Source organism: Moschus berezovskii, chromosome 9, assembly GCF_049115385.1.
Source record: "Moschus berezovskii isolate FMDL1 chromosome 9, NW_MosBer_1.0, whole genome shotgun sequence".
Lineage (NCBI taxonomy): Eukaryota > Metazoa > Chordata > Mammalia > Artiodactyla > Moschidae > Moschus > Moschus berezovskii.
In genome coordinates this window covers 18,273,620-18,288,781 of record NC_142468.1, presented here as the reverse complement: position 1 = coordinate 18,288,781, position 15,162 = coordinate 18,273,620, and the positions used below count along the sequence as shown (strand labels likewise).

Sequence of the window (15,162 nt, the reverse complement as noted above, 5' to 3'; positions counted from 1 at the left end):
CTTGAATTATCTGGTAATATCCCCACATCTGCATGTCTGCTTACCCACAGAAATACATAAAATGCTTGGAAATTCTTAGAGATTACGTTCTGAAGTTAATAAAAGGAAGTTTTTTTCCCCAACACAATAGCCAGTAGCTGAATTGTTTGCTTTCTAGCTAGATATAATAAAATCCTAATGATATATAAATTGTTTTTTATTCTAAATGATTGGTAAATTTAAAGACATTTTGTTTTCTCTTCATTCTATGAGCTTTAGATGGTAAAATGTCATATATGGGGGACATTATTCATAATGGGCAAAGTATTAAATTGTAGTACAAAATTTCAGAATTTATTATACTTCAGGCTAAACATTACTTTGAATTTTTTATAAAGGAAGGATTTGCAAATAAATACACCCCCAAATTTTTAGGATCAATATGATAGATGCTGGATGTTCTCCCAGGTATTTACTGAACACTAACTAGATTCTTAAGTATTGATAATGGTGTATAAGTTCTCCCATGAAATGTAATATATACCTAGAAACCAATAAGAAATGGTAAATATAGGATTAAAGGCATGAATGGAGATCTCTAGCTGAACCATCACTTAGATCTTACTTTCTGTGAACTGCTATCAGTAACCCCCAACAGTTGCTTTTTTCCCCCTCAGTTTGTATGTGTGTCAGTTCAGTTCAGTTCAGTTCAGTTCAGTCGCTCAGTCGTGTCCGACTCTCCGCGACCCCATGAATCACAGCACGCCAGGCCTCCCTGTCCATCACCAACTCCCGGAGTTCACTCAAACTCATGTCCACAGAGTCGGCGATGCCATCCAGCCATCTCATTCTCCGTCGTCCCCTTCTCCTCCCGCCCCCAACCTTTCCCAGCATCAGAGTCTTTTCCAGTGAGTCAACTCGTCGCATGAGGTGGCCAAAGTATTGCAGCTTCAGCTTTAGCATCAGTCCCTCCAATGAACATCCAGGATTGATCTCCTCTAGAATGGACTGGTTGGATCTCCTTGCAGTATAAGGGACTCTCAAGAGTCTTCTCCAACACCACAGTTCAAAAGCATCGATTCTTCAGCGATCAGCTTTCTTCACAGTCCAACTCTCACATCCATACATGACCACGGGAAAAACCATAGCCTTGACTAGACGGACCTTTGTTGGCAAAGTAATGTCTCTGCTTTTTAATACACTATCAAGGTTGGTCATAACTTTCCTTCCAAGGAGCAAGCGTCTTTTAATTTCATGGCTGCAATCAGCATCTGCAGTGATTTTGGAGCCCAAAAAAATAAAGTCTGACACTGTTTCCACTGTTTTTCCATCTATTTCCCATGAAGTGATGGGACCAGATGCCATGATCTTTGTTTTCTGAATATTGAGCTTCAAGCCAACCTTTTCACTCTCCTCTTTCACTTTCATCAAGAGGCTTTTGAGTTCCTCTTCACTTTCTGCCATAAGGGTAGTGTCATCTGCATATCTGAGGTTATTGATATTTCTCCCAGCAATCTTGATTCCAGCTTGTGCTTCTTCCAGCCCAGCATTCCTCATGATGTACTCTGCATATAAGTTAAATAAGCAAGGTGACAATATACAACCTTGACGTACACCTTTTCCTATTTGGAACCAGTCTGTTGTTCCATGTCCAGTTCTAACTGTTGTATGTGTGTACATATACCAAAAACAACATTTAATCCATCTAAAAGCTTTCTACTTATGTACAGACTAAAGAAAAAAATAAGTCTGCATATGGATACAGATGCTGGACTTCAGACAGTTTCATATACTAACTGATTTATTCATCTAGATACATTAGCCTCATAGCATGATTTGAATAGCTGCCTCAGTAACTTACAAAAAACTACTCTAATATATGAAACATGGAATGTTAAATTGAAGGAAGGGAGTCTATATAAACTACTTAGGAGAACTATTTGTTGTTGTTGGATTTCTACATTACTGGCTCCTTAACTTTCACACTTCAGTTCAGATGTCACTTCCTCAGAATTCTGAGACCCAACTATCCTGCCCTAAAACAGAACTCTAGTCAATAACTCTTACCACTCTTAATTTTTCCCATTTTTCTTATTTGTTTATTCTCTTTCCCTCTCTCTATCTCTCCCTCTCTTTCTCTGTCACATACAAATCCTGATAAGTGTATCAGTTTTGTTCATCAACATCTACACTGGTGCTTGATACATGTAGTAGGCACTCTGTAAATATTTATTGTGACTCCATATATTTTATTACTAATAAAAACTATTAGGTTAAATTTTTAATTCTAAGAGTAACACATGTAATTGTAAAAAGCAACTCATAAATAAATGAAATACACTGTGAAAGTCTTTCCTCTTTCTACCTTAGCTCCATGAATAACAGAAATAATATTTGTATACTTTAAATTTTTTTCTGTGTAGAAAGAGACATCTGCGTATGTGTATGTGCATGCAAGTGTGAGTGTGTGTATGTTATATTTGTACTGATAATATATTGTGCATATTTTTCCTGTTTTTTTAAATCAGGAATATCCTTCCATGTAAAAACAGGCAGATTTAATGCATTCTTTTCCATCGCTGTTGTTTTCTGCTTTATCAGTAATACGACAATGTATTTAACTATTCCAATACAGCTGAGCATGTAGAGTATTTCCATATATTTTATTGAGGAAGGGGGTCTTTCTCTTTTTTTTGCTATTTCATATCATACTGTAGTGAATCTTTTTACATATATCCTTTAGCAATTGTTTGAATATTTACATGGGCTAGATTCCTAAAAATAGAAAAGCTGAGGTTATTTTTGTGCATTTAAATTTTGACAAGTACCTCAGATTACTCCCATGGTGCTTATGCCAGTCTCCACTTCCATCAATGGTATAAAAATGAGGATTACCCCCTCCACCCTCAATATCCCTGAGTATTATCCATATTTTTAATATTTGTCAATATGTTAGAAACAATATGTTCTTTTAATCTGTATGATTTTGAACATCTTTTTATATATTTATTTGTTATGTATGTTTCCTCTTTTGGAAATTGACCTAACATATTTTTTACCCAGTTTCTGCTTTTATCTTTTTCTTCTTATATTCTCAGTTCAGTTCAGTTCAGTTCAGTCGCTCAGTCGTGTCCGACTCTTTGCAGCCTCATGAATCACAGCACGCCAGGCTTCCCTGTCCATCACCAACTCCCGGAGTTCACTCAAACTCATGTCCATCGAGTCGGTGATGCCATCCAGCCATCTCATTCTCTGTCGTCCCCTTCTCCTCCTGCCCCCAATCCCTCCCAGCATCAGAGTCTTTTCCAGTGAGTCAACTCGTCGCATGAGGTGGCCAAAGTATTGCAGTTTCCGCTTTAGCATCAGTCCTTCCAATGAACAACCAGGATTGATCTCATTTAGAATGGACTGGTTGGATCTCCTTGCAGTCCAGGGGACTCTCAAGAGTCTTCTCCAGCACCACAGTTCAAAAGCATCAATTCTTCGGCGATCAGCTTTCTTTACAGTCCAACTCTCACATCCATACATGACCACGGGAAAAACCATAGCCTTGACTAGACGGACCTTTGTTGGCAAAGTAATGTCTCTGCTTTTTAATATGCTATCTAGGTTGGTCATAACTTTCCTTCCAAGGAGTAAGCGTCTTTTAATTTCCTGGCTACAATCAGCATCTTATATTCTAGGCACTATCCAATATTCCTAATAATTATCCAGTATTGATAATTATGTAGCAGACTCTTTTATCTCACTTGAAACTCATAAGTAGATAATATCCTCATTTTAAGATAAAAAGTCCTCAATCTTCACTTTCAGATAAGAAACTGAGGCTCAGATAGTTATGTAAAGTGTCCAAGTATAGTGAACAGGCACTATTAAATCCCTGTTGCTGAGATAAGTAGTCTGTCAATAGTTATCGCAGTCTTCAATGTGTATCTACTTTGTCCCAACTATTCTATATCAGTAAAAGAGTAAGCAAATTGGCTATTTGGAGAACTGATCAAGTTGGCTATGTGAAAACTCACCAAGAGTCCTCACCTGCACATGTAAAATGACACTAAATAAGTGGAAGAACCCTAGAATTGAGCCTAAATTTTCTAATTAGTATTTAATCAGCATTTTTTTCTGCTGCCTCACACGTTCTAAACTGGAGATGTGAGATGGATGGGGACGCAGTGCAATGAAAATGTATGTAACAAAGTTTAAATTATCTGAAGACTGATGCTATATATGATATACTAATTAGATCCTTTGAGAGAAGGTATCAGAATTTACCTGAGGGAGGCTGGTTAATTCACGAAGTTCTAATATAAACTAATTTAGTTCTAATAAAGTGCTGGAATGGACTGATTTAAAAGTTTTACTTTGAAACTGTTGTGTCTTCTACTTAGAAAGTTGAAATTAAGATAAACTGTGGGCCTTGGGATGACAGACAGAACTAACTCAGGCCACTCCATTCTCAGCTTTTCCCCTTGGTTCCATCTGTATGGAAAATGCATTAATGATCTTTATCCAGAGTACATTTATTTTCTTTATAGTCTTTGAAGTGACAGGTACCAGAACATAGACCTGGGTCCTACATTCTAGACAATACCATGCAGATGTAGGTAAATTCTTTTGGGTTAAGAGGGGATTGAGGGAGTACCCTGGCAGTCCAATGGTTAAGACTCCACTCTGTCACTGCAGAGTGCACAGATTCAATCCCTGGTTAGGGAACTAAGATCCTGCATGCTCAGCCAAAAGGAAAAAAAAAAAGAGGACCTTGAACATTGAATTGATTCTGCCTGATAGTTTTTGTTTTTTAAGGAACAAATAATCATTGCATTTTGTCTTTTGTATATGAAAGAAAAGGTTTTGGGCTACCATTGATTGTATCTAGCGTTTAAGAGTCAGTATGATATCATCTTTATATTGTAATGCTGGGTTTTGAGTTTTATACATCAAAAAAAAGAAAGAGAGATGAATTGATGGATAGGTAGCAGGATGGATAGATGGACAGATACGTGATAGGAAAAGATAGTAAAATGTTACAGTGGAAACTGGGTAGTGGATATGTGGATATTTACGATAATAGTCTTTCAACTTTTTTATGTTTGAAAGTTTTCATAACAAATATTGGGATAAAAAACACCCTGAAATTTAGACCTAGGTATACTTTTTTTCTTTTTTTGATGCACCCTGTGACATGTGAGATCTTAGTCTTATATGCTGCACCCTCTGCCTTGAAAGCACAGAGTCTTAACCACTGGACCACCAGGGACAACTCCTAGGTCTACTATCTAATAGCATTGTTGGGAATTTCCTGGCGGTCCAGTGGTGAGGACTCTGAGCTTTCACTGCTGTGGGCCCAAGTTCCATCCCTGGTTGGAGAACCAAGATCCCACAAGCTGCATGGTGTGGTAAAAAACAAAATAGCATTGTGATCTTAGAAAAAGCCTTTATGTTAGAAATTAAATAACATGATTTTCCTATTTTAAATAAGGACCAAATAATACCATGTATAGGGAAGTAATTTGAAAAGTATACTATTCAATAAAAGTGATAAAATAGTACTATTATTCCCCCTCTTGATGATTTCAGTAGTTATTCTTAGCTCAGATTAGTTTGAAGAAAGGAAGAAAATGTTCTACATGGCTTTCTTAGTGAGAAGAAACTCCCATACAGCCTTCAGCTCTCCTGCCAGTGGGTCTCAGTTCTCTCTGAAGGCCATTGTCTTTATATTTTTATATTAGAAAAAAGCATGTAAATCAAATTGCTTTCTTTTTCAGGAAGCAGTAGGGGACACACTAGAAGAACTGTGGATCTCCTACAATTTTATTGAGAAGTTGAAAGGGATCCATGTAATGAAGAAACTGAAGATTCTCTACATGTCTAATAACCTGGTGAAAGACTGGGGTGAGGCTGGCTCTTTGCTAATCTTCTACCTCATATTTATAGAAAATAACCCAATAGGGAACAAGATACAACTGAGGACATTTCTTTCTCAGCACAGAGGGAAATAGCTATATGAGTTCCTATATTTCATCTAAACACTTGACAGTTACATTTAAATGGTTACTTAGAAATGATTGTAAGGTACTAGTCCTATTAATCATGGAAAAAAATTCAATTATTGTCCAAAGGCTAAAAGGAATCAGTTTAATAATTCTTAGGAGGAAGACTTATTTAACATGTAATTGCTTTTCTTTTTTGTTGTACACCATCCATTTAGCATTTTTAAAGCCCTGCTGTGTGCCTTGAACCATGCCAAGCTCTTGAGATACATAATTGAATAGGACACTATCCCTGCCCTCAAGGAGTTCACAGCTTAGTGGGCAAGATTAGTTTATGAGTTAATAATTTGAAAACTGTGTGGTACGTTTTACAGTAGAGGTTTGAATGTACTTAAGGCAAAGTATTCAGAGATGAAGGGATGGGCAGAGACAAAGGCAGTTTAGTTTAGCTGATACTGATGCAGTACAGTATAGAGAAGACCTGTCACTGGAGGTTGATCTGTTGATTCTGAACCTCATTTCTTCTTTGTATCCTATCCTTAGGCTAACACAAAGGTAGACGAGGTATGTCACCCTTTCTATAATGTATTCAGAGAATGGCTTCCTATGGTATAATTTCCCCTACTTCCTTCAAACCTTAACAAGTTGTTCTGAATAGTCATAGAGAGCTAGTGATATTTGAATTCAACCCCTAAAATCATAATGGTAAAACTTGCCGTTTTAATATGTAGTGTATTCTTTGTACTTGTAGCTGAATTTGTGAAGCTGGCAGAACTGCCATGCCTAGAAGACCTGGTGTTTGTAGGCAACCCCTTGGAAGAGAAACATTCTGCTGAGGGGAACTGGATTGAAGAGGCAACCAAGAGAGTGCCCAAACTGAAAAAGCTAGATGGTGAGTGACTGTGGGCCAGCTTGGAAATATTTTCTGCGTATAAGAATTGAATTTGTAGCATGGAATCATGAAAAGCAGCAAAACTAAAGAAAATGATAGGTTCTCTCTCTTCTCCAAGGCCATTTCTGTCCACAGGAAATTTTATGGTCCCAGTTTGGGCCAGAATGAGATGAGAAACTTCTAGGATCATCCCTAAACCAAAAGCTTATGAGAAATCTGGGTTTATTCTCAAGTCCCAAAGATATTATACTGCAAAATAATTAGACATAAATGGTAAACAGTTGCTTTGTCACAATTGGATCAAAATTGTAGTGTTTTCTCTCCTTCTCCTCCCTAGTTTTAGTTTCCCAGTACCTAAAATTGGAGAAGGAAATGGCAACCCACTCCAGTATTCTTGCCTGGAAATTTCCATGGACAGAGGAGCCTGGCGGGCTACAGTCCACGGGGTCACAAAGAGTTGGACACAACTGAGCGACTGAGCACACGCACTCAATACCTAAGATAGGTGACAATGTCAAGGAAAATCCTTGACTGATTGGGTTCAAGTCCCAGTTCCACACTTACTAGCTTTTTTGCCATGGGTTCAAGTCCCAGTTCCACCACTTAATAGTTTTTTGTCATTTTGCTGATTAATAATTCACCTTACCAAACTTTCTTCTTTTGTCATCTAAAAACTAGAAATGATAAAAGTCACAGACCTCTCTGGGTCATTCCTCCTCCCAGTGGTCCTTTCAGGAAGCCATTCATGCAGTATGTTCCCTTTTTTCCCTCTGGTTACTTAAGATCGAAGGGTAAAATAACAAAAACTGTACACTGCCTCTTGTGGGAGGTATAGGAATAAACACGAAGAGGCAAACAGGTTTCTTAGGTATTGGTGATGTTCTATTTCTTAAATTGGATGATGGGTATATAAAAATTGGTTCTGTTATTCTTTGAAGTATTTATATTGTACCTATATGAAAGAATGTCCATAATTTAAAATAAAATAGCAGAAAAGAGAGGGTATATTAGAGTCTTGGACTTTAGCCTTTTTATGTTCAACTTTGGTTGGACTCCAGAACTATTTGAAATCATTTGTCTTCCTTTCTGATTGTGCACAGAAAGTGAATCCCTTCCATTAAAAATAGAAAAGAATCTCTTATGTAGACCCTGAATAGACCATGCCACATTTAGCCTTTTGGACCAAGTATTGACTTCAGGCCAGTATGAAGAGCCCCTGGAAGAATGACCTTGGTCTACCTTAAACCAGAGAGAGAGAACATACATGGCCACAGCTGCTAACAAGCCTATTTTTGCTCCTCTTCAGTTGCTTGTAAGAAAAACTGAGAGATGTTAAAGAGCTAAAATGAAAAAGACGGACTATACCAAATGTTAGTAGAAAATGGAGCAATTGGAACTCTCATAACTTGCTGGATGGCAACATAACTTGGTATAACTTTGGAAAACTAGCATTATCTACAAAAGCACTATATACACACCCCTTATGACCCAGCAAATTTTCTCCTAGTTACATACCCAAAAGAAAAGAGTGTGGATGTTTACCAAAAGGCATGAATGACAATGCTTATAGCACCACTATTTTAATAACTGGAAACTGGAAACAACCCAAATGCCCACCAACAATAGATAAATAAATTACGACATATTTGTACAATGGAACATTAAACAACAATGAGAATGAATGAACTATAACTTCACACAATGTACATGAATGATACAAACATATTGTTGAGCAAAAGAAGCCAAACACCAAGTGTATGCAGTATCATTCTATTCATACCAGTTTCAAAATCAGGCAAAATAATCTGTGGTGCTAGACATTAGGATAGAATATAACTTCTGTTGGGGGACAGTGACTAGAAGGGGGCTTGAGGAAGTTTGGGGGATTCTGATAAAGTTCTCTTCCTAATCTGGGCACTGGTTACCAGATATGTCCATTTTGGGTACATTTATCAATCTGCATACTTGCAATTTGTGTACTTTGTGTGTGTATTTCAACAAGACATTCACTAGCCCCCACAAACACATGCTGTGGGAAGTACAGAGAGGTAAATCTCGGCTCATTGCCATAAGGAAGAATCACACAGGAAGAGGCACTGGAGTTGGTTCTTAATTAAAGCTAGGGCTTAGATGGGAGGCGTGTTGAGAAGGCCATTCCAAAATGGAGGAACTTTGTTAACCAGGAATCCAGAGGTGTAGTGGTTTGCAAGATAAGTTTGGGAGACAGTTGAGTTGATCAGTTTATCTGGAGTGGAGGGTGACTGATTATAGAGGTAAGACAGAATAGTTGAGTAAGGTCAAATTATGGGCATGCTTCAAATGCCAGAGCTCAGAAATGGGTTTGCCCAGTGAGAGCTGAAAATGTATTTTGTTTTCTGTTCCTTGGTTCTTTTTATTTTTTTCCAATTTATCCTCAATGTTTAATATCTGGGGTAGTAACATGGAAATTCAGATTCTGGCAATACTGGGATTGCATATTTTATTGTGAAAAATGAGTATTTCTTTGTGTTTAATGTACAAACTTTTTTTTTTTTCCTGCCTGGTACCTGTAGGTGTTTTATTTGCAGCTCTTTATTTGGGGAGCCGAATATTTATGATTATCTAATCAGCTTGGAAATTCTTCTTAGAGGTTTTTTGGATAACTTGAAATTTAAAAGGTTATTTTGTGATATCATTTTATTATGGCACACTTCACAGCATCCTCAGGTTTACAGAAAAATATTTTCATTTAGAATTTCACAATCTCTTGAGAATGACCAGAAATAATTTTCTTTTTCATTCCAGGTACCCCAGTAATTAAAGAAGATGAGGAAGAAGATAACTAACACTACATTTTCCACTTTGTGTTAACTTATTTAAATGTCATAAGAACAATAGATAAGTTGTGTATAGTTGTTTATTTTAAAGATTCTGTGTGGGGCAAATGGTTCTTAAAACAAACCTCTCATTCCTATCTTTTATTCTCTTAAACCTGGTCAGTATTTCTCCCCCACAACAACACCAACCTTATATATTCTAGTTCTCTTTTTAGAAACTATACATTTTCAGTTTTTGTCTTCAGTCCCAGTTACATACTGTGTGGCCCCATCTACTGAAACCTTTATAGACCAGTCATTTTTAATAACAAAAGAAATGTGTTGCTTTATTCAGTTTGTTTAGAATTTTTTTAGGCCAGACATTTAAATATATAATACTTAACTATTGAATCTGTAGGCCATCTTTCCTGAAGGTCCATCTGTTTATGACTCAGAAGCACAAATATGTCATGCCTTTGGTTCGGGAAGAGTTCCTCTTAGAAATACAGCAGCAGCCCTAGAATCAAGACACCAAAGTTGAATTGGAAAAGTTAGGGTGAAAAAAGGAAAAATTAGTACCTTGGAGGCCTTATAAGCCCATGTTGTATTTACTTATCTTTTGTTCCACAAGTGTGTGCATTGTCAACTGGAATTTACGTTGTGTTGACCTGCATGTCCACTCAAGTCCTGTACACAATCAGCCAATTGTTCTGTGATCCGGGTCAGTGGTTAAAATGACTGTCATGATCACTCCTTTGACCAATACTTTGGCCTTATTACACATGTGGACCTGATCTTAGGCACACTTTTTTGGTTTATAGTTCCTTATTTGTTAGATAAGGAAATGTATATAAGCAGTAGTTATATTTGAATTCCTAGCTTAAATGTTGGCCATTCATATTTTTTAAAATTTGCCCTAATAACTTCAGTCTCTTGACTGTCACATTGAAAGAAGTAATTGTTGTAAAGGTAAAGAACTTAAAAGACTGGATTTGGTATCTTTCAGTGAGTCAAATTTAGTATTTCAAAGTATATTTTTAGAAATGTTTAAACAGCTCTAAAGATAAATTATGTAAATGGTTGTGGAAGAAAAAGAGATGTTTCATTATGGAATCCCAGGCAAATGGCAATATTTTTAAGGATTGCCTCTTCTGTGAAGGATACTAGGTGATTTAACCTCAGAACTGTAAAGCAATAACTGGATGCAGAGTTTAGAATTTATCATATAAGAAAAATTGTTTTTGGAAAATGCAAGATATGGTAGTCAGCAATCCAGATGAAGTCCATAGCAGGCCGTGACTGAATCACGGATAGATTGCAAAAAAGAAGTCGAGGCCCTCTGCCAAATTGTGCCTAAAGTCCCTCAACCAGAGACTATTAATATTTCCCCATTTACTTGTGTAAAACCAGTCAAAGAAACAAAAGTAGTCCTGGCTTTCAGAAGTTTTCAGCTAGTTTAGTAGGAACTACATGATTTCTCTGAATGACTCTGATCAAAAGGGACCACTGCTTTGACAATCAATTCTAAATAAAAGTCTAGTACTTTTTTAGCTTCCTTATGCTCTTCCTTAGTTTGATAGGAAGAAATCTTTGCTCTGACTGGCTTATACATTCAGAGCCTTTGAGTATTTTTTTCCAAACCATAGTCAATGAGAATTACCCTTGGTGATATCTAAGGCCCATAAACTAAGAAGGAAGACGATCTTCTTTTCTTGTACTTTGCACTTCATCTAGTAGGTAAGTTTAAAGCCATATTGCTATACATGGATGTATTTTCAAAAGTTACGCTGGAAGTGAATATAATAGGAAATGAATGAATGACTTCAGATTGAATTTATTTATAAAATGGCTTACACTGTTGATGATTGATTTTTTTGAATTCTGTAGTATAGAAACTAATTTTCTGTTTCTCCTCTTTTAAAAAAAGTTTTAATTGGAGGCTAATTACTTTATCTCTTTGTTTCTTAATGTCTTTTAATCACTGGTAGTTCTCAGAGCGGAGAAGGCAATGGCAAGCCACTCCAGTACTCTTGCTTGGAAAATCCCATGGATGGAGGAGCCTGAGGGTCGGACACGACTGAGCGACTTCACTTTCACTTTTCACTTTCACACATTGGAGAAGGAAATGGCAACCCACTCCAGTGTTCTTGCCTGGAGAATCCCAGGGATGGGGGAGCCTGGTGGGCTTCCATCTATGGGGTCACACAGAGTCAGACATGACTGAAGTGACTTAGCAGCAGCAGCAGCAGTTCTCAGAAAAGTATAAGGTGCTTTTCTGTGTTCATTTCACACACAATTTATAATTCAGTTTCACTCAACAAATATTTGAATGACTTCTGTGAATCCTTTTCTTAGAATTAGAGCCAGAATTCATGTCATTAGAAAATGAGAGATAAGGTATATGAAGAAGTTCAGAATATTCTTTCAAATAATTCTTTATGTCATCCTTTACTGCTGCAAATTTAGCTGATAGTAAATGCCTTTGGTTTATGCTTCTAAGATTAGATATTTGACCTACTTGAAATGGATTCTGTGTTCCTTGTTTAAAGCATAATGCCATTTTAGAAGATCATTCAATTTCTTCTATTCCTGTAGTGATGGGATCAGTGAAAGTAAAAAGTGAAGGTCACTCGGTTTTTGACCGAGTGTCTGTCACACTTGGTCAGAGTGTCCGACTCTTTGTGATACTGTGGACTGTAGCCCACCAGGCTCCTCTGTCCCTGGAATTCTCCAGGCCAGAATACTGGAGTGGGTAGGTGTTCCCTTCTCCAGGGGATCTTCCTGATCCAGGGATTGAACCAGGGTCTCCTGCATTGCAGGCAGATTCTTTACCAGCTGAGCTACCAGGAAATCAGTACAGTATTTTAATTTTTCACAGGAAATTTTATTATAGCCTACTGAGGAATTCAGTTTTCCTATGTTCCCTAACTCTAAGCTTATGTTTGTATTACCTAGTCAGGTTTTGAAAGATTTTTGTGTTTTGTAAATAGGAGTGTGTTCCTTTAAACCAGAGTTTCTCAACCTGGCACTGTTAATATTTTACGCTGGATAATGTTGCAGGGTATGGCTGGCTGTTCCTTCTAGTATGGGATGTTTAGCAGCATCTCTGGCTTTTACACACTAGATGCCAGTAGAACACTCTCCCAAGTTGTGACAACCAAAGTGTCTCTAGACATTGCCATCTGTCCTCTGGGGCATAAGGGTGGGAACAAATTTGCCCCTGATTAAGAACCAGTGCTTTGTAGCAACATTCGTTTTTCCAAGGTCCATTTATTTTCATTCTGTAGTCATATGCTACCTGAGTTGTTTCAGAGAAGGTGATGTATTTGATAATCATGGATGGAAGGAAAGTGTCACTGGTGGTTTCCTTGTAATGCTGTTTTTAATAATTTTCATGTAACATTAGAAACTCAGGGCTGGAAGGCTCAACTTATGTTTTTCAGCAGGGTCTCTACTTTTGTTGTTTAGCATCCTTACTTATCTTAGGACAATAAGTGTTAACCTACCTCTCCTTACTATCAACAGAATCCAACTTTATGATAGATTTTGCTTTGTCTCTGAAGTTTAACATTTTGAGTACACTTTAGAAAACGGATCATCATTCTTTAGGTGTTCATTCTTTATTCATTGTCCAATAATGCACAAATTTTGTAGACTGTAGCAGTCATTAAATACAGAAAAATATTGTATAAAATTTGGTAATTATATATGAAAGTAGCTGACATAGACACTGATTTTGCATGTGATCAGAAGAATGTCTGGTCATGATAATTGGCCAGTAACTTGGTATGGTTACTGGATCTATTCCACAAATAGAGGTGGTATAAGACATGTTAATGTGGTTCCTGTGTAGAAAGAGAAATTTTGACTTGAATAGACGCTTCTGATACCTCTTACCAGTTGGCCTCAAGTAGAATGAGGAGGAGTAAGAAATGAATCTTAACGGTTAACTTATCCTCAGAGTTGGTGATGTGTAAGTTGAGTTGAAGGTAGTTGTCTATGTGACCCAGAATCTTCCAGCTGGATTTTTCTTAGGACTAAATGGAAAATGCGTAGGGCCTAGAAAGGTTGGATTAAGTGACTAACTTTAAAAAAAAAAACTGGGGGGAAGTGTCAAAGCATCGATCATGAGTAGTCTGATTGTCTAAACTGCAATCTGATTGTCTGTTCATAAAGACCTTACATTGTAAATATTGGCAAAGGGAGAAAAATAACTGTTAAATTGGAAGTTATCCTTTAGCAGAAATCAGTTCTTTTGGCATGCATTTTATTTATTTGGCCTGCTTAATATGTCTGTAAATAACTGAATATAAAACAAACTCAGTGCAGCAGAGCTGGTGCTTCTGATACAACTAACTTGACCATATTCTTTTATCTTCACTTTAGCACGAGTGTTTTTAACTATAAAGTAAGTGCAATAAAAAAAAATTAAGGGTATGTTTTTTTTTAAAAAATCACTGAACTTTTAGAAATGCATCATTTACATGTCCATTCCTGCCTTATTATCAACCAGCAACTACAAGAAAGAAAATGAACAAGTAGACTGAGTCTTACCTTTTTCTAACCTAAGATAAATTTTCACTTGACATTTGGAGGAATCATAACTGGATTCTAGTTAATTTCCCATATTGGGCCGGTTAGAAGGAACCAGCCAACCAAATTATGGTCTAGCAAATTTAACAAGGAGGTGGGGGAGAGGAAGCTATTTTACAGTAGATTTGCACTTTAAAATGAGCTGGATGTTGGTGAAAAGTACTCTCAAAGGGCAGATGGGTAAATACCTAGCCTGCATGTGGATATTAGAGAATTAAAGTTCATCCTCGATTGTTCTGAGCCCACCGGAGCAGTAGTTGTGTGTCAACATAATCAGAGTCAGGATTTTCTTATTTCCCTAGTTGGTGTCATCTTCCATGTCTAATACATGAAGTCATCCCTCTGGGGGGATTTATTAAGTAGAATTCTGCTACTCAGAATGGAAACTTTGTGAGTTATCTTTCCTACATCTAGATTTAAAAAATTAATTTCGATGTTGGCTAGATTAAGTTGTGGCTAATGTTACAACGGTGGGATGTTCTTTGCTTTTTTGATCAGCAGGGTACCTGCCTCTGAGGGGCTATTGCCTAGGGGGATCAGTATTAAAAGACCAGTGATTTGGTAGCTGTAGAGAATATACATATAGGCAGCTCCTTCTCCCAGGGTGTCAGTCATGGTCACGAGCATCATTCCAGAATCTTTGGCTTCTAGAACCAACTCCATTCTGAAGAACATTTTAACATGTATTAATACTTTGGTAATAATCTTTTATATGCAGGAATTTTGTAGCATGACTTTATGACTAAACTTATTGTGTTAAATTATTTAGAAATGTTGAGTTTCCAAATGTTAATTTGTGAGACTTGTTTTAAAACAGTAATAAATTGTGTTATTTTATAAAAAAAATCTATTTGTATCTTTTTTGGTTACTGTCCATTAGTTTTAACTAATATAGAGCAATTATGTGAACTCT

The 15,162-nt window shown here is 36.9% G+C and overlaps 1 protein-coding gene across 1 annotated transcript in view; it reads left to right on the top strand.

The window, feature by feature from the left end:
* DNAL1 (dynein axonemal light chain 1) overlaps positions 1-15,095 on the top strand; it is a 44,380-nt gene extending 29,285 nt beyond the window's left edge. Inside the window, exons 6-8 of the mRNA XM_055436562.2 lie at positions 5,745-5,871; positions 6,721-6,861; positions 9,646-15,095. Of these exons, the coding sequence (XP_055292537.1) occupies positions 5,745-5,871; positions 6,721-6,861; positions 9,646-9,686 (309 nt within the window). The 3' untranslated portion in view covers positions 9,687-15,095. The remainder of the gene's footprint in view (positions 1-5,744; positions 5,872-6,720; positions 6,862-9,645) is intronic.
* The last annotated feature ends 67 nt before the right edge of the window (positions 15,096-15,162 follow it).